The sequence below is a fragment of the Salvelinus fontinalis genome, chromosome 4 (genome assembly GCF_029448725.1).
Source record: "Salvelinus fontinalis isolate EN_2023a chromosome 4, ASM2944872v1, whole genome shotgun sequence".
In the NCBI taxonomy this organism is placed as follows: domain Eukaryota; kingdom Metazoa; phylum Chordata; class Actinopteri; order Salmoniformes; family Salmonidae; genus Salvelinus; species Salvelinus fontinalis.
The window spans coordinates 75,792,197-75,819,673 of record NC_074668.1 but is presented as its reverse complement, the minus strand read 5'-3'; the positions used below and the strand labels follow the sequence as shown (position 1 = coordinate 75,819,673).

Below are 27,477 nucleotides of genomic sequence, written 5' to 3'. Positions count from 1 at the left end.
ATTTAAATATATCTATGGGCTTCCAATAAAGGTACACACCACAAACCATCCACTACGTTATCACATTCAACGTGCTTTACCACGTCATTTTCACTGTAGATCACTTCTATTTCACCTATAAGGATAGAAGGCATTGTAGGCTTCCCAAATCATATCAGATACTGCAGGTGGTCAAGCTATAATGGGTATAACATTTCCCATCAGTAATAAATTACATTGTAATAAAACAAAAAGTTAAGGCAGACTGAGCATAAACCGCAGGCAGTTAAAGCCTGCTGACAATTCAGTATTGTTTTAGCATACTCCACTCTAAATGGATAATCTTAGTTGGATCGCCCCCTTAATTGGTTACCAGTCTCCGCAATGCAAGTGAAAGTACTGCTATTTGAGGTTCCACCATTAAGCAGTAGCAACACTTTCTTTTTGGCAATAACAGCCAACAATTAAATTAGCAGATTCGAAACTGAACCTCCTATCTACCCACTTATCAAAACGCAGCCCATCTGTTGTGCTGTCTCTTATAAAATGACTGTTTATCTATGTATGATAAGTGGGTCTGGACCACACACTAATCACGCAGTTATATTCCCAGAAATATCCAGATAAATACAATAAGATATGCTATTTCTATTCTATCCTGAAAATAATTGAGAGGGGAAACAATAAATAATATGCACGTGTCGTGCGCAAAATGTAAAACCTGCATTGTAAAACTGTCTGTTTGTCTCTGTCTCTCTCTTGCTCTTTCCTGTTCTCTCTCTCTGTCTCTCTCAAACACACTCACACACACGCGCACGCAAGCACGGACATACACAGACACACGCATGCTGGCACCCTCAGTCACACACGCACGCACACTGACGCATGCACACGCACTCACAGACAGACCAATCACATCCAAGTGCGCACACCACACACACCGGGACACACGCACGCACACTTTCCCTTAGCTGTGCTTTTGTGTTTTGTCAGAATTAATGAGAAAAGTTCCCTTGCCCTAGGGGTAATTAGTGTCCTTGGAGTTAAATAAGCTAATACTTAGACACCTCTGGCACAAGCAATTATGTTTGTGTATTGAATAATTGATTCAAAGAGGGGGGAAGGGCTGCTAATCAGATCTGAGCATAATGAATTGATTTAATTAACAGGGGAATCTGAGGGTCTCTGGGAACTGCGCGCACTTATTCCGTAGCAGGAGCGGGCGCAGCACATAAATTGGAGAGAAAGGCAGTGTGAGTATGCTTTTAGCAGTTGTCAGGTCTGGAATTGGATTTCTTGAATATAGTTACAGTTTCGGAGCAAATGAGAACGGGGGGAGAATTTCTCTGTCGTCTAGTCTAAGCGTTTGATACGAGTACAGTTACATATTCAGTAGATTTTACTGCTTTTCATTCTTTGTTTGCGTATGGCATTTACGAAGACCAACCAACATTGTTTTACGGGTGTAAATTGCAGTTGCAGTTTAGTCCGGAGAGGCAATTTTCTGTGTTTAGCAAGAACAAACTGAGCGCGGGCACCGCTCTTTCTTTCACGGATACATTATATTATCAATTGCCTAGAATAACATTCAAACGCGTGTTCATGTTACAAAGGTTTCCGTTACTAACGCAGATACAAGCCAAGCGTTCGTGAATTTTCAGCTTTCTGAACACATAAGGACGATTCGGTCGCTGTTTCAAAGCTCATTTCTAAGAAAAGCCTTGCGCACACCGACTGGTAAAGCCTGCTGGAGCCGAGAACGGATCGTCTGGAGCCGGACTTCTCGTTCCTCAGGACGATGGTGTTGGACAAGGAAGAGAGTGAGTAACACCCCCGACGATGGGTAACGTTATTTCAGCTGGATGTCACATTGGAACAGTGTTTTTGTACTAGGTAGATAACCTAGCCTACCTCAGGATATAAATTAACTCACATTCCCCGTCTAGGAAAGACACGTCTAGTAGACTTTATTTGGATACCCGGTAATAATTATTAGCGTTTTTTTTGTCGTGAAGAACCTTGCTATTGTACTTCAACATCCATTAGAAGTTCTCAGCACGCACATACACATACGCCTATTTTATTGCTCACAGACTACATGTCTTCTGCAATTTGGAGCTTTATGTTTATAAATGACTGTTAACATGATGGGCATTTCAACCGTAGCAACACAACACGGCTGTAACATGGTCCCGCTTTCTCTCTGCCTAAAGTGGTCCTCGCATCCTCTGAAGTTACCGAAGCAGCTCTTTGACATCAGCACAGGATGGGAGATGCAATTCGAGTGATTTTAACTTGATTGCAAATTTTGGATAGCACCATGCAATAGGGATGGCAGTTTCCTTTCCTAATGCAATACCTGTCTATTTTGAAATAGGCTATGTAGGTTAATGAGCAAGTAATCCCATACAATTTTACTTTAGAACAAACCTGTCTCTCTTGGCGTCCTATTTTGTGTGTAAGTTGATATTTAGTAGTATATTTCATAGAATGCATAGAAAAATATTAAGCTAACCAAAAACCTCAAACTTGGAAGAAACTGTTGTGAAACTGGATCACTTAACTTCTGTTATCAGTTCGTGTAGAACAAACTACTTTGGATAGCACTTATATCACTTGTGTAGCTGATCTGTGGTGAGGTCTGTATTGTTAATAGGTAGGCTACTTAATACCTTCTCTCACAGCCTTCTAGGACCGAAAATAGGCTATTCTGGTCATATCTCAGAGAATACTGTCATCACACATTTGGTTTTAGCCAGAGGCTTTCCCCCCAAAAGTAATGGCTTGCATTTGCGACCCATTATTTATGTTTGAAAATTGATATTTCATATCTCTTAGCCGAGCATCCTTTCACTTACCCATCTAAAAACCAATAAAGGGATTGCAGTAGAAACATAAATTGGTCTGTCTAGCTGAATCTATGTTGTGCTAATGTACCCAGATTAACTCAACTGTAAATTGTCTCCTTTAGATGTCTGTCTTACTAAAAGTTCCCTATATGATTCATGATTCAGATGCTTTTAACAGCTATTGGCTAAGCAATATGGTAAATGTATAAGGTGATGCAAATGGCATTAGTGGGAAAGGATGCACAGGAGCATGTAATGCAGTCAATACTACATTAACTACTGATGCCCAATTACAGAACCAGGGAGAGTGGCTTTTAGGAGCATTAGGACTTGCAGAAAAGCTGAGATCACCTGCTGCTCATTGCCTAAAAGCTTCACCCTTTGCTTGCTGGGGCCGACAAACTGCGCTGGCATTTTGGTGGGGATGGGGGGGGGGGGGGGGTGCTTGGATCTGTGCTTTCCCATAGCTAGAGCAGGCTGTTAGTGATCCATTGGCTCAGAGACATTGCCTGCATTTTACAGTGTCCATACTAAAGCCATTTGGCCTACTGTGCATAAGAGGCAAGTGTGGTGTGTGTGTGTGTGTGTGTGTGTGTGTGTGTGTGTGTGTGTGTGTGTGTGTGTGTGTGTGTGTGTGTGTGTGTGTGTGTGTGTGTGTGTGTGTGTGTGTGTGTGTGTGTGTGTGTGCAGTTCAGCATACTTCTTAAATTCTGCATATATTAGCCTACAGTAATGTGATAAGACCACCATGCAGCTTTTAAGATCTTGTTTTCTGCCTTGAATCACATAAGTTGGAAACTTCTTCTCATCATCATTTTTTCTTAGGGAAAAAAGAACACAGATGTTGAGTCTGACAGCCTAAGTTTTATTGAAACACTTTGGCTTTAACAGTGCTGAACTTGTGAATATGTGTGAAGTCTCTAGGAGGTCTGATGCCTCACAACGATCTAGGGAAATAACCAGACAGCTCTCTCTCTTCTAGAGAAAAGCTAATCTTGTTTCCAACTTTTCAAATCTCTTTTGAGAAAGTAGGATACAAATCAATTCCCTCTCCACCTATTTTTAAACACTCACACATTTTACATTCATGTTTTGACCTACTACAAGGCTCAACTTCACATTGACTTCCAGCTCCAGTGTAATAACTGGTTACTTAGCGTTGTAATGGAATTGATTGGATTAAAGGTCTTTACCGCGTGTGTGTGTGTGTGTGTGTTAGCATTAAATGTGAAAACAGTGATGGACTGGAACCACCTGCTCATATCACTAACATGTATACCAAGTGGGTCATGAATATCAACTAGGCTTTCTGTCCACCTCAGACATTCTGTTCCTAGCTAACTATACTATTGACAGATTAACCCAGTCTGAAAATATAGTACATCTGGTATTCTGAAGATGTGCAGTGTGGAAGCGCCACATCCTGAAATGACTTAATATGGATGTCTCTAGAAATTAATGGCACCACCTTCCCCAAATATTCCAGGTGAACATTTTATTTTTGCCCTCTAATATAAAGTTTCCAATTGACTTCTAATTCTAGTGGAAAAGAGCAATTCAGCCATTTATTTCCTTCAAGGTATTAGGATCTATCAGCTGCAGCAGAAATAATTGGGTCCTCATTGTCGACATGTCTTTGGCTGATCATTCGCACCACTGGGCTTTCTAAGAACCTGGGCTGAAGAGAACCTCCAATCCTAAAACCTGATGATAAATTCTTGGTTACCTTTGCACTTTAATTTACGACCCCGTGAGAAGCCTGTCCAATGAAATGTGTACATTCATAAAGCAATGTTTCAAATGAATACAGAGACGTGATCTGTCGGCTACTGTAATAAAACTTGGGCTTCAGGCACTGATTTTTATTTTGAAATAATAAGAATTGCTTCATTCTTTACCGGAGTTACCATGGTAATTCTGTCTTGTAGCTATGTTATATTGATTTAGAAAGTGGACAGTAATATTTCTTTTCTGTTATTCCCTTTCTGCGGTTTGATTTCTAATTTCCAGTTGGAGATTACTTTCATACATTTCTTAAGTCGTTTTGCTTTTTTTCCTCAAATGTAATTTTCTCTCTTATATTTGCTATTTTCTCAGCTTATTGGCTTGTTCTTACTCTAAATTAAACTTGCCAATTTCAAATATTGAAATTGCATCGGTATCCTTTGCCCTGGGCTCTGAACAATGTTACAAGTTATTTCAACATTTCATATTGTGTGGTCACATCTAGTTATTAAGATGGTTTATCATGCCACCTGCTTCCTTATTGGAACACATCTCTTCTCTTTCACTTGAATACCTTCCCAGTCCAGTGGGGATATCACTGACGTATCAGTGGACAACTGTCTGATAAACCTTGCTTGGTCAAATATGTCTTGCCATTCTACTATTGTAAACCTGAATGATTCGTTATTATCACTAATGGAAGACATGTTTTGCAATGTCTCATATGGACAAACAGGCCATGTACAATTTACAAAGGGATATAATATCATTCATACAACAGTTATAACTCAATTACAATGTATGAACTCCAATGTGACGTAGGCATGGAAAACATACCACACATTCACACCTCTCACTCACTACTTGTGCCCTCTACGCTCTATGCATACACTCCTATACTGCCATAACTGTTCTCTCTATCTGTTCAATATGCAACATGACACTTCAACAAAAATATTCACATCCAACATGCTGAATTTGATGTCAGTAAATTAATTTCACAATTATAAACAGTGAGTGCTTGATTCAGTGTGATCTACTATGCTCTTGCATACACACAGTTCTCACCAGACCCAATGATGTCTCCCACCCCAAACCAGATCCCTATCAGAATTGAGTGTTTCACATCAATGACTGTAGAAGATGCATATAATTTCCCATAATTTCAAGGGAGCTCAAAGGGCTGAATGGGGACTGAAAGACACATGTAAGCAAGATACTAGTGTACCCACCTTCCTCTGGTGCAAATGGCTGCTCTCATCAGAGAGGCACACTAACTCAATGATGCACTCCTGAGCTCTTCGAGCATCCTTTTATCATATCCAGAGGCCACATGCTCTCACGTTATATTACAACTTCTCACAACTAAGATCCATTTTCCCTATGCATCATGGGAGAAAGACTGACAAAGACTGTTTCCGTTGTCATTAGAAATTCTTCTCAACCTGCACTTCACAACATCCACCTGTTTTATTCAAAATAGTGCGTGGGGGGGGGGGGGGGGGTGCAAAATGATGTCAGTAAACACGGAATTCTCTAAAGCTCCAAGGATGCCTACTCCAACGTTACACAGAAAACCTTTTAGATGAATGATCATTTTAGACCAACTTTTATGACATCTCAAAACAACCTTATCTCTCACCTTGAGACCTGAGATGAATGCAGACATGCTCAGCATTCAGACATAGCGATCCTATTAAATTACTAGAAGGGCTATGTCATAAGTTCCAGGATGGGGTGAAAACGACAGCCATATTGATCAGGGAGAAATCCAAACCAGTCTAATTGGAATGAATGCCAGTAGAAGCATAATCCAGATTTTACTTATGCAGGAAAATAAAAGTAAGGCGTGATGTATCAGAAGTTGTGTAAAGGAATTATTGTCAACCTAAAATATTGTCATATAATTATGAAGTTTGTATGGGTTTTATACCACATTTATGTAAAAAAAAAGATCTCTAAAATACAGTGTACAAAACATTAGGAACACCTTCCTAATAGTGCGTTGCACACCCTTTTGCCCTCGACAGACTCAATTTGTCGGGGTATGGACTTTGCAAGGTGTGAAAGCATTCCACTGGGATGCTGGCCTATGTTGACTCCAATGCTTCCCACAGTTGTGTCAAGTTGGCTGGATATCCTCTGGGTGGTGAACATTCTTGATACACACAGGAAACCGTTGAGCGTGAAAAACCCAGCAGCTCTGCAGTTCTTGACACACTCAAACCGGTGCGCCTGGCACCTACCAAAGGCACTTAAATATTTTGTCTTGCCCATTCACCCTCTGAATGGCACACATACACAATCCGTGTCTGAATTGTCTCCAAGTCTTAAAAATCCTTCTTTAACCTGTCTCCTCCCCTTCATCTACACTGATTTGAAATGGATTTAACAAGTGACATCAATAAGGGATCATAGCTTTCACCTGAATTCACCTTGTCAGTCTGTCATGGAAAAAGCAGGTGTTCCTAATGTTTTGTACACTCAAGTGTAAATAGTAACAGACCATAATTGTCTTTATTTTAGTTTTCCTGGATAGCTGTGAAGGCTATTATATGATACAATATCAGTACTTGTTGCATTTACATCTTGTCTAAGTCCCATCATCAACTGATTTCAACCAGTGTATGGCTGTGGATGGACTGCATTGTTTGAATGGAATGTTGGCATAATGGCAGTTAATTTGAGAAATGTAAGGAATCATTTCTCTAAAACTGGAAGGCTGGCTTGCTAGCTAACAAACATACAGTGCAGATAAATTCATTATTTTACACTATCTTATCACAGCGCTGGCAAACCATGGTTGACCAATTCCCTTACCAAAATAGTTGACCTTTATCCCATCATAAGAAGGTTCATGTCCATTCCGGTTTTGTAAATCCTAATTCTAAGACCGAGGTAATGCAGACACGCTCATTGTTCAGAGGTAATGCCCCAGTCATACATGCATTAGAACGGTCTCTCTCTGACTCACACCCATAACCTTACTGACCTTTGATTCATACACAAGTAGTGTTCTTCTGCTTCACATTGTGGTCTTTTGAAATCTCTGTGATGGTGTCTCAAGTAGCCCTGCAGCAGGAGCCTAATAGTACATACTGTGTATGCTCTACTGAGAGGCTATACAGTTCCATATTGATGATTTTACAGTTGGTGGTTTTTAATTGACTTTCTCTGGTCTTAAAAGTATATACTATTCTCCTGACTCGTCTGGTTATAGCAGGAATCACTCACTCACTGCAAGGCTGAGATGCCTTGTCTGAGGTGGACTGCTCTTGCACAGATACACACGGTCATTGAGACGCATACATACTTCATTACGAAAACCCACATCTCTCTGCCATGCTAAAGCCGGTTGTTACACTCTTCTCCATGACATTACAGCTCTTCTCACATGTATTTATTGACCTATTTGCCTCGTCTCCCTTCCCATCCTCTCTCTGGTTTCACTTGGTCATTCTGCAGTGTTCATTTCAGGCACTATTTAACTTTGAAAAGACAGCGCCGATATGATCTTGTTCTCTACGTTTAAATTTGGCTTTAAAAGAGTTTGATCGTGAAGCTTGTGATATGTTTCCAATACATTGGTTTTGTGTGTTAAGTTTACTGGTAAATTATGTCTTATATTGTCACTGCAACAATCTCTCTCGCTCGCTCGCTCGCTCGCTCCCCCCCCCCCCCCCCCCCCCCCTGGACTTTACAGTAACAGGTTGTTAGTTCACAATGCAGTGAAAAGGATTCGAAATAGGATTTGAAAGATATTTAGAAATACAAAAGGAATGCTGTTTTGTTGAATGTTTAAATGAGCTAGTGATTGCTGTAAAGAATAATTTATGTGGGAATTGAATACTGTGGCATAATTGTACCAGTCTGTTTGTGCATGCACGTTTCCATTTTGAAACAAATTGATCTGCCGTTATGCCTATTAACTGCAAGACCTTGTATAATCCCTCCTGAAATAGTCCCATGATACGTATTGGTTCATGTTGTTTACTTGCTGTAGATGGAAGTGTGTGTGTTTTGCTCAGTAGGGGTAGAGGCCTTTGGAGGCACTCATTAACTCAAATGTATTTCTCTCTTCCAGGGAGATCTCAGTTTTCCTAGGAAGCTGCTTGGGATTATTGAACCCTGGGTGGAGTGTGTGTTGGTGTTCGCATGTGTGGTGACTCAATTATGGCTCAGGTACTGCTTCTCAGTTGATGATGTGAGTTCAATTTGCCATTCTGATGAGGGAGGTGCTTTAATGTTTTGGGACATTTTAGCTTCTGAAAACGGTAACCCTTCAGACGTGCTCCTTTAAAGGTGTTGCTGTACTGATACCATTTTCATAATGAAAGATGTGCAGCACTTTTGACTGCCTCACATTTTAGGTCAATTCTGAAGGATAAGGAGGAGGCATGCAGTGAGTAGAGGACAGGCTAAAGAACAACCACTTCCAACAGAAGTACTTAAGATCTTAAAGGCAGATATCCTTTTATTTTCTGTTCAGGCAACTAAAGCTTTTTCACTTTCAAGTACTCTCAAATAAAGGCTGTGATACTAATCGTTTTAAATATAAAGCCTATAAGTGACTATTGTTGGCCAACAAATGTCACATAAATGTATTCAGGTCAAGCACATAAACTCTACAGTACACCAGTCTACAAAGAAATGGAGGGCAATGCCACTTAAAACAAAACAGAGACAAAATAGCAAACAGCATAGAGTGCTGTCCATTAAATGAGAGGCAACTTGCTGAGAACCAACAATCTCCAATTGGTTGACCTTCAATAAATCAAATGTTGAATAACTAATTAAAGGCTGTGATTGCAGGTTTATTTTCCCCTCCTGATAGCGGGGAGATTGGGCAACGGGTATTGAAGTTGAGGATTTAATCATTGCTGACAATGAGTTTCCCTACACAACCACAGTTTGATCCATTAGACACGAGTGGCAGCTGAGATCCATGCACACTTACTATTGTGGTCAGCTTTAATTGAAATTGGTAACTGAGTGTGGAACATAATAACCCCCTGCGTCAATACACGGATACACACATACACATGCTCGCGCACACACCCATCCCCTCTTGCAGGCAAGGTTTTTCTGTCCCCATCACACCAACATGTGACAGATTCCCCTGGACAAGTCAACCCAATGATGGAGTAGCCATTTCATTTAACCCAAGAGTTCTGCTAGGGTTTTAAAAATGGCATTGAAGAATAAAGACCAGAATGGCAGGCGTAACACATCTAAGACGTTGACTGTGATGAAACAACATTGGCTATTATAAAGACATCTGGAGAAACTAATATCAATAACTCCTACAGTATTCGTAGCCTGCGAACACACCACTGCAGTAGGTCAAGGGCCCTGCCTAATGCAAACCCTATCATCAGTGTGTGGACTGTCAATGCGACCACCCTGGCTTGGTTCCCCTTACAATCCCGGGGCCTTTGAGGCACTACTCTCCTGTCGTGCATCCAACCTGCCGCATTATTGACCCCATAAGGAGACAGAACCCTGGTGTAGGAGAGAGTGCTGCCTAAATGACGTTGGAGGCCTGTTCCCCCAAACAACTGCCCCCTGTGGCGTATTCTCATTATTCAACATTAAACGCCCCACATGGCTCACCACAGTGTGGGGTTCTTTTTTCCCTCCATTTTCGACTCACCGCGGACCCTGAATGGCACACCTGTCTCCTGGCATATCCTTTGAAATAATAAGTGTGCTGTAATTGCAGGGGAGTGGGGATTTCATACATCACTTCCTGACCTTGGGAGTGACACAAACTTTAGAGGCTACATGTATGCCTCCTGAATGCATTTTTAATGTGGGCTAAAATGTGTTTGGGCATTATTCCGTGCCGGATGGCGGAAAGCGTCTGTGACAGTGCTAATGGTTACATTTTGCCAGGAATCATGAAGTGGCAGATACGATTGTCCCCTTTATCAAACTCTGAAAAGATCTGGTTGGAGAATAGATGGATTTATCGCCTTATTCAAATGCTAATGCAATCGGTGAAAAAATGAATTGAATTCACACATATGAAGATGCATTCATTATCCGGGTTATTGACAGCTTCGCTGGCAGTCACCCTAATGGAACTGTGGTGAAGTAGTTGGCTCAGAGCTAGCCTGAAAGAGGCTCAGTTAGCAGATTAACTTACATTGAGTTAGGCTAGTTCTCTGAATCTGCTAACAGAGGGTGAGTTAGCATGCTAAAAGAGGTTGATTTAGCAGCAGGCTAATCGGGGAAAGGAGGATACCTAGTCAGTTGTACAACTGAATGCATTCAACCAAAATGTGTCTTCTGCATTTAACCCAACACCTCTGAATTAGAGAGGTGGGGGTGGGCTGCCTTAATCAACATACATGTCATCAGCACCTGGGGATCAGTTGTTGGGGGTTAACTGCCTTGCTCAAGGGCAGAACGACAGATTTTTCAACCTTGCCAGTTTAGGGATTCAAACCAGCGACCTTTCAGTTACTGGTCCAACGCTCTTAACCACTAGGCTACCTGCCGCCTTTCAGAGGTAGCATATCAAGGTAGCTTCTAGAGGTTGAGTTAGCAGCAGGCTCAGAGAGCGAGCCTAACTAAGCACTAAAAACAAACTGACACTGCAGGCCCTCAACAGAACCGGCCTAACAACAGTTTATTGGCTGGATACAAGGTCAGACACCTCCCCCTCTTCTCTCTCTCCAATTGTTCCCCTGATCTTTCTTCTTCAGAAGTTCTTGGAGCTAACCCTGCATAACGAGGGTTAGGAGCGATGGGCGTTTCTCTATTTTATTCTCGCTCTCTTTTGTGTGAGGGCTGTCGACAGCTCACCTTCCAAAGCTGTAATCTCACCATGCTTGCGAACAACCAAGTGTTGGAACAAGTTGCCTTCTGTAATAACTTGGAAACCCTGCCAGTTTCTCATCTCAAAATAAGCAGTAATGAATTTAATTAGAAAGCTGTTGCATATCTCTGATACATTTATTTTTTAATTAACCCCATGTGAACACATTTAAAATAATAGGGGGTGAAAGTGTGGGAAAAAACACCCTAATGAAGTTATCTGTTAATTTGGATTGTTTCTGCAGCCAAACCACAGTGAGTTGGGGCCACCAGGAGCTAACAAATCGTGCTGTAAGCATCCCTGCCTACACAGAAAAGGGCCCATGCTGACTTCAAGTGTAAGAAATGCACCTCTGACGTGATGGAAATGACCGGCGGCCTGGAGAAAAGGCAGCCCTGTTCCAGGCCACTCTACTGAGACTCCCTACGCCGCGCTTGAAGCCAGGCCAGTGTTATTGCAGCCCTAATGCGGTCGCCTCATTTGGAGTGTATCAGGAGTAATTATGGTGGGGAAAGTGGCTGCTGATCACGGGGGTCAGGACACTTGTAACGTGAAAAGAGCAATTATTTCAGAAGACAAAACTCTCCCTTATCCCGGGCAGGGCCAGGGTCAATGCAAGGGACGGCTGGGCTCCGTTTCACCGGGGCTTATTAGCCGCAGCAAGCTGCAAAGTTTGCCAGAGTGCATCTCGTTAATGAACAGTCCCCTCCTCATCGGCACCAGGCCCTGCTCTACCCCACTTACCGGGGCTGTTAATTATGTCATAATCAGAGCATGCAAGCCCAGCAAGCACTTCTCACAGACCCAAGCATTCATAACACAACCGTCTGGAAATGTGGCTGTACTGTAGTATACTGTAAGAGATCACACCCAGACAGAACCCACAGGACTAGTCTAAAACATGCTGAATATAAAACCGTGTCATTGACTGCATTGGCCTGTGAACGACTACTGCATGTGTTTATTCTGTCTTGGAGCGATATGCTCCAACTGCGGAGGGTAATATGAATCCTACAAAGTCTTGATTATGCTTATCATTTTGAATGCACTCATTTGTCTCCTTTCAGCTGGCCTATATTCCAGCTGATATTATGACCAGATGTCTTGTGTTTTGTCTTGGCAATAGAGGAGAATTGGTGTCTACAGGCTCAATTACAGTAATGATGTGAGCTGATTGAAAGGGGCTGATTCATGCAGACAATGGCAGGACATCTGCCTGCGATCCCCATTAACCTCCATGGTGGCTGCCTCGGCCCTGTCTGGGACAACATTCTATTCTGGATTGCCATGGCCACAGCGTTTACAGTGAGAGAGGGAACACAAAAGCCTGGGTTTACAGCTTCAGCCTCTTCCAAGCCACTGCAATATTCACCGGAAAAACTACTTGAGCAACGCCACCACTGGTTAAGGAGCTCAAATGGTTAGGCTACACCAACAGGACTGAACATTGCTTTTACCAACCCAGAATCTAGGATTTAATTTTGCCCACTCAACATAGTAGAAAGAAATGCCTAGTAATAAACACTAGATTATAATGACTGAATTGAAATGCTGTCCAAGAGAGCATGGTTCATTTTCCCGTAGAGTTGATCTGTTAGGTGGTTTCTAAAGCCTATCATATCCTTATTGAGCAATGCTTAAACGGGAATCAGTGTATAGATTCATAGTGCCTGATTTAATGTGTCTGTCTGATGTCTTCTGCAGGAGTCAGTGAGTCACAGAGGAGATGATGAACACCGTTGTTTCACTTGAATGCAGTTGTTAGTAATGTAGCATGTCATTTCTCAGGGTATCTCTCAGCGTCTGTCATTGCGGTTACCAGTCTCTTATTTACTGCAGTGAGCTGAGAGCAGTAATTATACGGGCCCCAGGGATGAGGTCCACTCAGCCCAGCCTCCCCAGAGACAAGACGCTGCCCGAGTGATGCTATTCAATTCCCTTCCCTCCGCAGGAACCTAGGGAGCCTGCGTCACATCAAGGTGTCACTCCACCTAATTGATCAAATGTATTTAATTCCAGAGAGTGACCCCACCCACCGGGTAGTGATGTACTGTACACATTTCTATTCAGACGTGCTTATTTAACAGATTAGCATGCAACCAGAAGTATGATAGGAGAAGAAGAAAAGGGGATCGGAGGGCAAATCCTCCCCTCTTTCTCTCTCTCCATCTCTCCTTGCCTAATCTGAGGATGTGCCATGCAGATGTGATAATTGCATTTCAATGCTTTAAAACATTTCCTCGAGTGCACCGAACAGCTTATTTTAGTTTTAAAACGTTAAATACATCAAAAGAGTTACCACAGATTTTATTTTTAGATAGCGGTAAAAACTGATCTTGAAATGGGCTTACATAGCATCCGATTTCTATCTCTATAATGGAAAGTACATGGTCTGACAGTTTCAATGAAGGGAAAAAAACATAACTATACATATTGTTAAGAGATAAGTTCTTTAAAAAAGAAGAGGGGTGGAAAAAGACTGAGATGACATCCCTTACACCAAGTATTAATGACAAATTAATTTCTTTCTCGGGGAAAATATTTGGCAAGGCAAGAGCTCCCTCTTTAAAAGACAAAAATGCATTCCCTGTTTAGGATATGAATCATGGTCTAGCGAGCTACGTTTTTTGGGACACCAAATGACACGGGAAGGTCAGTGGCACTTGGATCTGTTAAATGGATTGGATTAAGTGGAGGCTGCCTCTTCGGCTGCTGCCGTTTCCTTTTATAATGTAATTTTTTGTTCTCGTAGAGGCGGCAGGTTGGGAAGGCGCTGTTCCACTCAGGGATTTCACATGGTGCTAAGTGTGGTGACAGGTGCAAAAAATGATTCTCCTGGTATTAAGGAAATTGACATGACATTTGTTTTATACATTCATTTATTCTGTCACTACTCTTTGTTTAGGAAATGCTACATGCAGTGTAGCTACTACTGGAGTTTTCTGAGTCAATTTTCCACAGGCTGTTTTGGTAGATGACATCAAGCATGTGTTTCTTCTCTGAGACAGCAGGATCTGTGCAGTAAGCATCCTGGCTTCCTCATGTATCTGAGACTTTTCCTCTGTTCAGGCAGCAATCTCAGGCCCATAGAGGGAGCACTGTGTACATGGTGGTGGTGGTGAGGAGTGTCAGACTCACTGCAGTTTCAAATCTGGGTTAGGGAATAGAACATTGCCACGTTGATGTTTAGGATGTCTCTCTCAACATAGGGAGAGCTCCAAAGAGGCCGGGACAGGGGACGTGCTGTAGAGTCATTCCATAGACGGGGTAAAGCCCCCTCCTTTGCAGAGTTGATGTAAAGCACACACATGTTATGTAACAGGGTGGGTAAATGGTATGTGGGGGGGGTGGTGGCCTAAACCAATTACGAGTGGTTCTCTGGAGGTGGGGAACGACCTTTGTGTATAATTAGTTATCTTATTTAAAGCAAAGATTTTGAGTAAAATAACTAATTAGCTGTCATAAAAGGCAAATTAAAGATTTTTGTGTGATCCCTGAGGGAATTGAGGAAACCCGATTTTGTTTTGCTATGCACATGCACAAACCACACAAACGCACACACACACACAGCACTCTCTCTCTCTCCTCATTAAGATTGTTTTTAGTTCTGTGGAAGGCTGACAGGCGAGCACTGTTGGCATACCTGCAGAGAGCTCCTCTAACAAGCCATGAGATGCAGGTAGAACAGACCACCCTTAGCTTGTGTGGCTTCAATTTGAAGCTTTTTAGCTTCATTTACACAGAACATTGGTAGTTATAGCAGGTTTTGTGATCCTAATGCGCCAGTTTCAAGGGGCCCGTTTTGGGGAGGGAGGAGGTGAGGGACCTGGAGGGTAGGCAGAACACTAATTGATGGTTCCCATCACCAGCGCTGGACCAATTAGCCTCCGCTTTCCACTTGTGATAAAGAAATGGGACGAAGGCTGAATACCACCAGAACTCTTATTCACATACAAACCAAAGCCATCAATTTAACTAACAAGCTCACCCTCTCCCTTTCCCTTATTTTAAAAGGGGAGATGCTAATTATATTACATTCACAGTATTACTGATGGTCAGAAATTGCTGAACAAATCTGGATCCAATAAGGGGTGTGTGTGTGTGGGAGACAGAGGGAAAGACAAAGGAAGAGAGACGGGAACATGTGCTTTGGTATTCAGCAGAACAAAGTACTTTGTGACAAAGTGCTATGAGGTTTTTGTGCAGGGGAAAACTACATGCTCAGAGAGGAGAATCAGGGGCATTGGGTGATACAACTGCCTAGCTATCAGCAGAGGCTCTGTTTATCATGGAAATAACTACTATGGTTCCAGTGAAACTACAGGGTGGCTGCCCAACACCACTGACATCCAAACACAACTACAGAGGACATCAACACACACATTGGAGCACTACTCTCCTGTAACTGCCATCTCTGACAAATATACTGTAGGTCAATAGCAACCGCCTTTACTAGAACACAACATCTCAACAACAGATCACACCTCCGAAGATAAAGACAAAACATCTAGAAAATGTACTAAAGTTATATAAATGCTACAGCGGGAAAAGCTAGGAAATTCAATGAAAGCCTCCCAGCATACCATGTCTTTAAACCATCGGGCATTTGCCGTTTTTATAGGCACCCACATACAAAGCGATGGCCGTCCTCCCTCCCTGTGACGCAGGCTGCGTCCGGTTTTTGAGAGAAATGTGTTTTGAAAGCAGAGAGGCGAGCGGTGGCCGTCGTGTGTTCTATTAGACAGATCAATAGCTCAGTGTGTGAGAGTGTCTTAAGAGCTGTTGTCCTGTGCTTTCAGCTGTGGCAGACCTGTTAGTGCTACGGAGGGGTGCTGCCTGCCACTGCCTCTGTACCAGCAGTGGCCTGAGGGGGGCTTTTAGTCCAAACACAAATGTCAACCACACATAGACTATTAGTGTTTAGTGCAGTTATTAAATGGACTTTATTTGTCCTTTAGGAGGCTAAAAGGCACACTTAAAGGGGACCTGCGTGACAGCGGGGCAATTTGCGGGTTTAGTTACTCAGGCTCGCTCGTTGCTGACACATGAGTACAGATAAGTGTAAAAGAAGGAAAGGCTGTAATGCAGCGAGCGAGCGTGGAGTGTGTCTGTGTGAGTGCGCGCTGAGAGGCACTTAGGCCATAACATATCTCACTGGGGTCTGCGAGCAGCGTTCTTGTGGTCAGAGGCGTTTTAAAAGGTTAATGTTAATCTATACCAAACAAAGCCCATGAGAAGCTTTTACAGCTGTGGACAGTTCAGAGCAATGAGCGCTGATGAAATGGTAGGTGACTAACATAATATACAGCATGCTGTAAATACCACGGTAAGCAATATGAGGTCTGTCTGTGACTCTGTTACGAGTACAGCTTCAAATAATCAGTAGGCCTGCCTGCCTAGTGTGGTTTACCTGGTGTAATATAGCATCTGTTTCTATGGGAGCAGCAAGTGGCGTGAATGTAGTCCAATGTGATCTGTGTGCCTATCTGAACGGAAGAGTGTTCATGTTAATGCATATGAGCAGAGGCAGTGCACTGTGGCCCTCTCTCTCGTGAGGCCCTGCTGCCTCAAGACGCTGTAGCAGCAGCATTATCGAAAAGAGAACATGAAAAGTCACTGGTGTTCCTGGGCAGTGAATCACGCCGTGGCGTTTGTCTTCTTATCGCTACAGGTGTGCCGATGCTCTCCGTCCAGCCCAAAGGGAAACAGAAGGGGTGCGCTGGCTGCAATCGCAAGATTAAAGACCGCTACCTGCTCAAGGCCCTGGACAAATACTGGCACGAGGACTGTCTGAAATGTGCCTGCTGCGACTGTCGCCTGGGGGAGGTGGGCTCCACCCTCTACACGAAAGCCAACCTCATCCTCTGTCGCAGGGACTACCTGAGGTAAGAGAAGCCACAGTCAGTCGCCCCTCATAGAACAGAAAGGCCGCACACCACCTAGGGCTGTGTCATTAAAAAGTGCTCGCTCTCTCACTACTGCTAGTGTAGCGCCACCATGAATGTCTATGAACCTGCCTCTCACTAGAGCTCTCTATTTGGGTCCATTTGTATGTGAACCAGTGTTCTTCTCAAGCTTTTAGAAGACATTTCCTCCCAGGCTGTTTTGGTAGATCAAGCGCCTGTTTGTTCCTCATTATAGGATATCGATGCTGACTAGATGTGTGTCAATTAAGCCTGAATCCCATTATGCTCATGTGTGACTCTCCCCAGGCTCTGATCTGAAGCCTTGGGAAGGCGGAGCGGAAAGTTTCCAATTCCACGTTTGTATGTTTTTAGCTCTCTTAAAAATTGAAACATTTTTTTTTGTTGTTGCTTGTTTACATTAACACAACACTCTCTCCCCTCGCGGTACAGACCTGGTTTCAGTAACAGTAGAGATGGTCCATGTTGTGTCCCCCTGTACCCTGCCACCTGCTTCCTAAATTTAACATGATCATTTCCTGAGTGTTAAGTCACATTCGGGGCTTCTGAATGAGATCCTACCATTTACCCCTGAGACCATCCCCTGGGGGCCAGCCTAGAGACCTTGCTGCCCCTGGCCTCTCCCTGTCTCTTCCCTCCCTCTCTCACCCTGCCCTACCAGCAGGTCCCAACCAAGAGGGGCTTAGGGGCTCGGCGTTGAGAGGAGCCATTACCATCCATCAGCTCCCAAGAGTTAATGCTGTTAAGATGCAGTGAGAGAGGTTCACTAAGACTGCTGCTGCCCCCGGAAGGGGCAGATGGTGCAGATGAGGTCATAATAAACGGAGCAAATGACAAGAGAAGGCAAAAATTATTAAGCCAAGAGTGGCGCTTTTGACATGGTTAAATATGATCTCCCTCCCTCTATCTGATTGATTTCTCCCCCATTATGAAGGCCTTATCGTGGACATCAGCTCCCTGATGAAAATGTGTTCCTATGGGCTAACTGGCCTGACAGGCAGCTCTGCAGAAAGCAAACTCATAGCAAGACTAGGGCCGAGCGGTGAGAGAGGAGGGAAGAAAATGAGGGGCAGAGGGGGCTAGAGTGGGAGGGAAGATGCAAGGGAGCGAAACGTAAAGTAGGAGAGGCGAGGGAGAAATGGGCTTTCTGTGTTTCTGCCTGGGCCCTGATGGCCTAATGAAATCCAGCCCACTCGTCTGCTCTTCAGCCTGAGACAAATGCATGCCACTTAATGGCTGGAGATGTTTGAGATGAATTCTATTATGGAACAAATTAAAAATGTTCCCTTTCTCAGCAGCAAGGGAAGAGACATTTTTAGAGCCTATAGTTTTAAAGTAGGTGACACAGGCTCCATACGGCCTTGTAATCCCCTCACAGAGCCCCGTCCTGCACGGAGAGGGGAACACTTCCCCTCACCGCCATTAATGAAGTGGAATCCTCCTGTATGGAGCTGCAGTTCATTAGAGACATGCAGTCAGGGTGGATCAAACACACTTTATTTCCCTGGGTTTGGAGCCCTGCCATGCGCACATTAATTATGATAGGAGCTCTGTCTGTGTTCGTCCTTCAGGAGCTCAGGAACACCGGTAACATCTTGTGCACACCCCCCAGCCCCCCGCTCTCCCCTGCCTGGCCTGCCAGCAGCGTCTTCTAAAACCTCAGATCAGAAGTTTCTGAATCCACTTGACATTCTATTCCCTCTGTTGTAAAAGACTGGGTTGGTTTATTAGCAGTTTTACCACACTTTCATTATCACGCAGAACAATAGATTAATTAGGTGTTTTATTTTTGTCTGGGACTCAGGATCTGGCGACCTCGTCAAAGAAGGTTGACAAGCCAGTCATGCTTTTGATCGGCCAAACCCCAAGCCTGACATCGTTTTATCTTCTCACTCACAAATATTTTAGGGGGAACATACTGTATCAGTCATCTACTTATCAAAGTAGAGTGCCTTTATTTGAAATTTAAAAGCACTTTTTTTCAAGCTAATGGACATTGTAAGTTACGCAGTACCATCAGCACTGCAATGGAGGTAGATGTTAAACTGTAATTAAAACACCTTATTATCTGTGGATGTATTAATGTATGTCAAACATCTCTGCCACCCACTGGAGATTTAAAAAAAATATATATACAGTATATATTTTTTAAATGTATAACTATAATAAAACATTTACTTCTTTCCTCAAATAAGGTAGTAACATTTTCTGGCAACATTTTTAAATATATATTATAGCAAGCTTTACACCTTCAAACTGTTGAGGAAGGTCAAAACACGCCTTACATTAATTAATACAGTAGCTCTCCTTTCTATGAAATCGGACAAACTGTAAATGGAGCGGTGAATCTCAGAGTTTAGAACAGAGTAGAAGACTTGAAGAGCTCAAGTCCAATCTCAATGAACAGAAGACATGCAGATGATGCCGGCATGCAGGGGGAGAGTTTGAAGTTAGCGAAGCAGCAAGTTCAAACGGCTAAAGAAAGCACACCTGTCTCTCCAGATCCACGCTAAATCACACAATAACTGAAGGAGTGGAACAATGGAGGAGAGGCTCTTTAACTTTAATGGCAGTTCATTTTGTTTCAACCAGCCAATATCAGTGGAGGAAAATGACTTCCAGTATAAACTATTTTGTTTTCTCTCAACGCTGCAGTGGTTATATTTGTTTCCTCAATCTTGGCAGTGAACAGTTCACGGCATGCTAAATCTGACTTTTTGGTAATGCACATTTATTTTTTATGGCATTCTGTTGAAGATCATGTTTAAAATTTCAGTTACCATTTCAATTCTACAAGCACACTATGCTATTTTGTTACTGTAGACAGTATGGATTGAATAGATATGCTGTGACGGGTCATTTCACAACTATGAAAGTCCTTCAGCACCCTCACTGGAAAGTCCCACGAACTGGCCTCACCATGGTAATGGCCGGTTTCACTTTATCTTACATCATATAGCTTCAAAATCCATCCCATTGTCTCAGTTTGAGGGTGACCTTCCAAAAGAGTACTTGTAACCTTCTAATCCACTTAAATGAACCACTATTTTAAGCTGGGCCCTTTCTGTGCTTCAAACCCTGCCTAAAAAATGGACTTCTTAACAAAGTAGGATTGGCAGCGGGTCTGTAGTGAGGGGCAATGTAGTCTGCCCTCAAATTTTCCGCAGCATTCATTCTGCACTTCAATGGGACAAACTGGAAAAATTGTATATATGTCGAAATAATTAGTATACCAGTTGTGAGGATATTGACTTTTCTTAATCCTAACAGACAAGAAAATGTAACTGCAACTGTATGGTGAATCGCAATTAAGGTGTTGTGATCCTCATTCCCACCCAGCTCTCCCTAGTGCTATGCATGCTGGTCTTTGTAGTCCCTATTCCACAGTGCCCTCCCACTAAATGGTCAGCACAGCATCTCGGTCTATTACTCAAAGTGCGCTGCAGTCCCTATATCAACCACAGAGCCCAGGGACACACCGCCATAACACTGAAACATAACCTACATGATGGCTTTACATCACTGACATGTCCCCTGGGATGCATACAACACTGCATATAATAAAGCATCCATATTCACAGGGCCAGTCAAGTAGCAGGTCAGCACACACACAGAAGGACAGACTAGGTCTGAGTCAGGCCACAGAGATGATAACAGCCTGGTTTAGTTTGAGCTAGAACTGATGCAGATGCTGATAATAACAGAATCAATCCAGAATAGAATATTGGGTCCTTTTCATCTGTTTTTTTAAAGAGGAAAGAAATCACTAATATAACATGAATAAATCTAAAAGCCTGACAATCATTTTACCAAGTGGGTTTGAGCAGCAGCACCTCGTCTGGGTGGCATGGAAAGCTCAGCGTTCCAGAGGTCTATATCAACACACTTTACTGGAACAGTAACCAGTTCTAACAATGACTTTGTTCAACACCTCGTATCTATTAGAACCAAACAGCTCTGTTTCGCTCTCTTTCTCCTAGTCTAAGGCACCAGCAGCAGTCCTCTCCTCTGGGGCAGTGTGCTCTAATTAGTCCCTGGTTCTGCTGGAGGGATATATGTTTTCTGTGACAAGGGGAGAGCAACCGACAGAGACTAATATGGAGAGGGGATACCAACTTCCACAACTTTGGGAACGTGTTTGCCACTCTGACAGTATGTTAATCTGCTGTCGTCTGCCTGATCCCCTTTCGCAAAGCTGTGGCGCTGTCCCCTTTTCCTGCCTGCAGAATGTACAAGTCTATCTGTGATTCAAAATCTTTAAATTAAGCATAAGGGCAGGCGCTTGGAAAATGTAAATGTGACTAGGGGCTGCAGGCTCTGGAGTGGAGTTGCTTTTGCTTTGCTTTGAGGAGAAAGATCTACACCAGTGCCTCTTGCTCTGCTTGTGACCTTCATCGTTTGCCTCCTATCTAATAAGCTTAAACAAACAGCAGTGAAATGTGAGTTGTGCGTCTGTTCAGTGTACTGCCGAACATCTAGTTACCTCTCCAAGGTCTCCCCGCCATTCTCCAAGGCAGTCTATGAATGAAACAGAGAGGGGATCGAGGCAGTACCCTTGCAACAGGAATATTTTGAACGTTTGACTACATTATAGAATTTAGCCTCTTGTGTAAAATCCAGCTGGCTTTGGTTGGAGCAAGTCTCATTAGGTACTTTGGTTTTAAAATAAGAAAACTTTCAACAGTTCAATTGGTTGCCTCAGACCTGTTTTCATTGCTTTCGCTATGTGCTAGGAGAAAGGCTTTGAAGAAGGGGATTAGAACCATGTGATCATTTTAATTAGATCATTAGCAAAGAATTAACATCTAGGTTTGTAGCCCTCATTAACAAAAAATACCAAGTGTGTGCCAAGATAGATTTGTGTATTACATGAGATGTTTTCGGATTGGTCTGTTTTTCACCGTTCTTTCTGGGGGTTTTCTTGGCTTTACTTTGTGTTCGCTCCTCTGTTGCATGAAGGCTAAGGAAGGGACGTTAATCTTTGTCTGTATTCTTTCTTTCTTTCTTTCTTCCAGGCTCTTTGGTACAACAGGGAACTGCGCTGCCTGCAGTAAACTGATCCCAGCCTTTGAAATGGTGATGAGAGCCAGAGATAATGTTTACCATTTGGACTGTTTTGCCTGTCAGCTTTGTAACCAGAGGTAAGGAGAGAGAGAGAGAGCACTCACAACTGTGTCGTGAGACTGCCTTTTTGAAATATGTAATGCTGATCTGAAATGGCCATTAGCTCAAACTAGTTAGCCATTTAACAAAAAACCTGCCTCTTGAGGTGCAACAGATCTGTTTTGTCTGTGTAAGACTGTCTGTGTAAATACAGATTTGTTTGTTGTCAGTCTTCCCATTTTGAAAGCACACACGTGTTGCATTGCATTAGCAACACTTAACTCTTTTCTATGTTGACCCTGCCATTAGTTTGTCCTTGTTTGTGTTTTGTGACTAGAAACAACTGGGATTATAAGCTTGAGGGGAACAAAATTAGCTCATGTATCAAAAGTGATACAGCTGCCAGACCAATGCCAACACTCACAATGCTTTAGTTGAAAGGTTCACTTTAAGCCACAGCAATAGACCTCCAAGAGGCCACTCTACGGGAACATGCCTTACAAGTTTGGGTACCACACTACAGGGTAGTGGAATTAAACAGATTTTTTTTAAACAAATACTGTATGCTATTCAGTCCAGGAATGTTAAGTATGTTAACTAGACACCTTAGTGACCCACATGGGCCAAAGCCTTGCTCACTCCGTCCTAGGTCCTGACCGCTCCTCACCTCTGAGCTCTACACTATTACATCCATACATACTCTCCTCACAATACAATGCAACAATCCCATAACAGTACCACAGTGCAGCACAGAGAACACTCTGCTAATCATGGGGTATTGTGACCCTCTCCATCCATACAGCACAAGCACATTAACCTTCCACAGGGATGAGTCAATAACCATGGTGAGCACCTGGCTGGGGTGTGGGAATGCTGGCTGCAGCCACTCATGGGCCCAGGCTTTACTGGCTCACTGATACCACAGCCATTGCCCCTCTGCCAGCCCTATTCCTGCCCAACACATTACTGTAGCCCAGCCTGATAAGCAGCCCTGCCATCAGTACGTCTGTTCTTATCTTCACTCCTTCTGTCTATGAAGCTGTGTGTCGTACAGTACATAAGCACCGCCATTTAAAAGGATGCCCTTGAACAAGGCAGTTAACCCACTGTTCCCCGGTAGACCATCATTGTAAATAAGAATTTGTTCTTAACTGACTTGCCTGGTTAAATAAAGGTTAAACAAAAAAATCAGTGGGCCTACTTGGGGGTGTGTTTTTTTTCTTCAATTAACTCGAAACCTAGCAAAACATTCATACACGTTGGAACCCAAACTGGCGTATGGAAAGCTCGCCCTGTTGCAAGATTTCCTTGGAAACTGGTGTGGTGCTTTTCTTGTTTGCCAAGCCTGGGAGGGGTCTGTGCTTTCATTGGGCGCCAGTCCATTTGTCCGCACGCTTTGAAATTATATATATTTTTTATCTACTTGTATTTAAAGCCACACCTTCAGTGACCATCAGAGGGGCCTTTGAATCACACACAAGGAACAATGGGATTTGCAAACAAGCAACGTCGCCAAACGCGTACAATCAAAGCCCAGAGAGCAGCAATGGCCATCGCCTTTAACGGCTGATCTCAATCAACCACATTCTTCTCCTAGAGCAATGCTATCATTATCAGCCCGTCAACACAAATAACTGTCATATTGTCCGCTACTAATCTCCTTTGTCTCCCCACGTTGTCCTCCTTTTTATTAATGCTTTGCCTTTGTGTTTTCCTGGCTGGCAGGTTTTGTGTGGGGGACAAGTTTTTCCTTAAGAACAACATGATTCTGTGTCAGATGGACTATGAGGAGGGCCAGCTGAACGGCAGCTTTGAGACGCAGGTTCAATAGCCGGGCCCAGTGGCAGCGACCAGAACCCTCGGCCCGCCGTACTTACACATGATGCCATGGATGTTCTGCTGCACTTGGGAAGAGGAGCGTCTGTCTGCTTGCCTGCAATACTTTTTAAATAGCCCTTTATCAGTCCATAGGGACTCTATTGTAAATGTACTACTTTTTGCCCCTCCCTTTCCCACCCTTGCCCCTCCCCTTCCCACCCCAACACTGAGCAGTTACAAGTTTTGATGTACAGTTGTGCCTGCTTAGCTGAGCACTGTATTGCTTGTATGTTTTTGTGACGTTTGTTTTGGGTTTGTTTATTCTTTTCCCCTTTCGGGAACGTTTCCTTGGAGGGTATGTACAGTCTGTTTTCTCTGTATATATAAACTGGAACATTTATTTTATGAAATGTAATGCAATTTTATTACTAGTGTGAATTAAAGATTCTTAAATGTTCTTAGTGAGTTTTTTTTGTTTGTATACCAAAACCAAAGTTGTTTGAGGAGGCTGTCCCATGTGTTGATATATCATTATCATCTATCAAACCACAGAGCTGTAAAAAGCCTTGCGAGGGGGAAAAAAATATTTTTGAAAAAGCAGTGGAGAAAAAAGGTTTATTACATTTTGCAAAGAGTGCTGATGGAATTAGAAATGCTGTTTCAAATGAACTAAATAAGATTTTATTTGGAATAAAATAATGACTTCTCCAGACTGTGTTGTTGTACTGAGCGTGCAGGTGTCATGAAAGAAGCAGTGTTTGGATGAGAACGCAGAGAGAGAGAGAGTCTGCACCCACTGAATCATGCCTCGCTAATTGCCATCTGATTATGAGTGTGAATTGGCTGGGAAATGAAATGCACCAGCAAATAACAAATTAGATAAATGCTCATTGCATTTGAGTTTATTCTAACTAGATGTGGAGCTGCAATAACCAATTTAGGTTGGTGGCACCGTCACTTTATCTGAGGGGAGAAGGCAAGGAGCAAAACTCAAGACTTTGTTATACATCTTATTATTAAATAGAATTGTATATACAATGTGGTATACTGGAATGATATAGTTTTATTAGTTAATACTGTATTAGCAAAGAATATCACTTGAAACTGTATCAGATAGAAAATAAGCAAAATTTTGAGACATTGCATAGTTACATGTTACATTTATGAACCTCTTAAAGAACTTTGTTCCTTAATGTTTGAGACCTAAAATAAGGAACTGTCCACTTTAAGGGAGAATTATGAGTATAAGCAAAGCTTGCCTTGAACATATGGGGTATTAAAAGAGAGCGGAGCATATTCAACAGATCTGAATAGCTTTTATGTACAAAGGCATTGCAATTAAGGGATTGCTACTTAGGTGACACAATCCTTTGTCGTACTACTTTTGATTTTCATCGGTTGGTGGTAATTCTTGTTTCTATGGGCTCTGAGCCACAGGAGACCTGCTTTGCAGCGTTTCTGCTATTTAAAGCAATTAGCTTCATTCATCCTGAGCAAAAATTGTGAGGAAACCAGTTGGGGTCTTTGAGCATATTGAAATTTCATTTAAGCATGTCTAACACCTTGGGTAAGAAAAAATATATAAAACAAACTTCTATGTTTCTCTAAATGGACCCTTTAATGTTACTTACCGCAAAAACTTTTAACAATATTTTTCAAAAGTTAAAAGGATTAAAAGGACACAGGTAATTAAAGAGAACAAACATCCGTCTTTCTTTTTTCTTGCTGTAAAGGCATGTATTAAAAACTCCCGAAATAAAATGCTATGTATTAATATATTTTTTGTAGACCTTATTCTAAATGTACAATGTTAAAAAATAGATTCCTTTTGAGTGTTCAAATCTGGCCCTCAGTCAGTCACCTTGGATTACTGTGTCACAATGACATCACATGTTTTGATAGTGTCAGAGCTCTCAGCTCAGAGTGAACACCAGCCCTGTAATTAGTGGGACTTAACAAGTCTGGAACACGTTATAGCATATCGCCTCACTTTCTAGTTCCTACCGTGACACCAGTACTGTACATACAGATGATATAAAACCTGTGCTCCCCAAACATTCACACAATCAAGTGTCATATAAACAAACGTGATACCTCAACACAAACCCAGAACTAAGACCCACTCTGCACACTGAGTCACAAGGCATAGAGCTGGGCCGTGTCTGGTCGGTGCAACACCCAAATGGAGCAATCAGTGTAATCATAATAAAGGAGGTAAGGCTTTTAATGGCAGTAATTAACATGCTGGAAGTTTTTACAGGTGCACACAGAGAGCACTGTGTGTTAGGGGTATACATGAGGGTGACTGTGGGCAAGCCAGCGTGTGACTGGAACTGTCTGTCAAGGTTATGGGAAAGACAGAGAACAATTGCCAAATGATCATAAACTTCTAATGTTTCTCCTCCACCTGCATAGCTGTGGCATTTCCAGCTGGACGTGGGGAACACATGTTAACTGAACTTTCCAGTTTCTGCAGGATGCACACAACTCCTATTCAGCACACCCACGGTCTTCAATTTCCTCTCTGCATATGCGACTGGCTGTACCTCAGATTCTGGGAAATGTGTGACATTCTGGAAGCACTTTATTCCAGCAGAAAGCAGACCAGCGACATAATTTGTTAACAAATAAATTAAATGTGCATTAATTAGAAGTTCATAAAAAATTCAGACTCACCGGCAGGTGTGCAAATAAAGGATTAGCAAGACATCAATTACAGCACATAAGAGTACCTTTTAATTGCAGCTCCTGGATTGATTTACAGAGAGAGACAATCAGGCTCTGTGCAAGACGGCTGATTGCTCTTTTTCTGGAAAAATAATGAGAAAAAGATCTCACCAGGTTACACTGTGTCCTCAGCTGCATGCGCGCGCACGCACACACACACACACACACGCACGCACGCACGCACGCACGCAGACGCACACACACACACACACACACACACACACACACACACACACACACACACACACACACACACACACACACACACACACACACACACACACACACACACAGAGCGAGACAGACAGACAGACAGATACACACACATTGCTGGTCTGCATTCCCATCTGCCTATGTTGGTGGAGAAGTTATTAAGCAAGTTGAGCAGTTATGACTCAAGTCTATGAATTAATTCTCCAGTTTCCCTCCACTGTGTTCCTGATTACTGCATTATGGCATCTGCTTAATTAGCTGGGCTTGTGCACAGAGGGAGGTGGAGAAATGCCCTTCACTCCAGCTCAGTTAGTAT

At 42.8% G+C, this 27,477-nt stretch overlaps 1 protein-coding gene across 2 annotated transcripts; it reads left to right on the top strand.

The window, feature by feature from the left end:
* Positions 1–949: 949 nt before the first annotated feature.
* On the top strand, positions 950–24,678 carry LOC129854412 (rhombotin-1). 2 transcript variants are annotated; one of them, XM_055921427.1, is made up of 4 exons: positions 950–1,232; positions 17,048–17,261; positions 22,316–22,441; positions 24,129–24,678. In XM_055921427.1, exons 2-4 carry the CDS (start codon positions 17,056–17,058, stop codon positions 24,232–24,234), a joined length of 438 nt encoding a protein of 145 aa, XP_055777402.1. In that variant the 5' UTR covers positions 950–1,232; positions 17,048–17,055; the 3' UTR covers positions 24,235–24,678. The 2 variants fall into 2 exon arrangements, with proteins under 2 accessions (XP_055777402.1, XP_055777401.1); XM_055921426.1 differs by having other exon boundaries at positions 952–1,799.
* The last annotated feature ends 2,799 nt before the right edge of the window (positions 24,679–27,477 follow it).

Coding starts and splice junctions, on each gene's coding strand:
- LOC129854412 (XM_055921426.1), top strand. CDS start 1,778: ATGGTGTTGGACAAGGAAGAGA. Junction 1,800..17,047: donor GGTGTTGGACAAGGAAGAGA/GTGAGTAACACC, acceptor TTATCGCTACAG/GTGTGCCGATGCTCTCCGTC. Junction 17,262..22,315: donor TGTCGCAGGGACTACCTGAG/GTAAGAGAAGCC, acceptor TCTTTCTTCCAG/GCTCTTTGGTACAACAGGGA.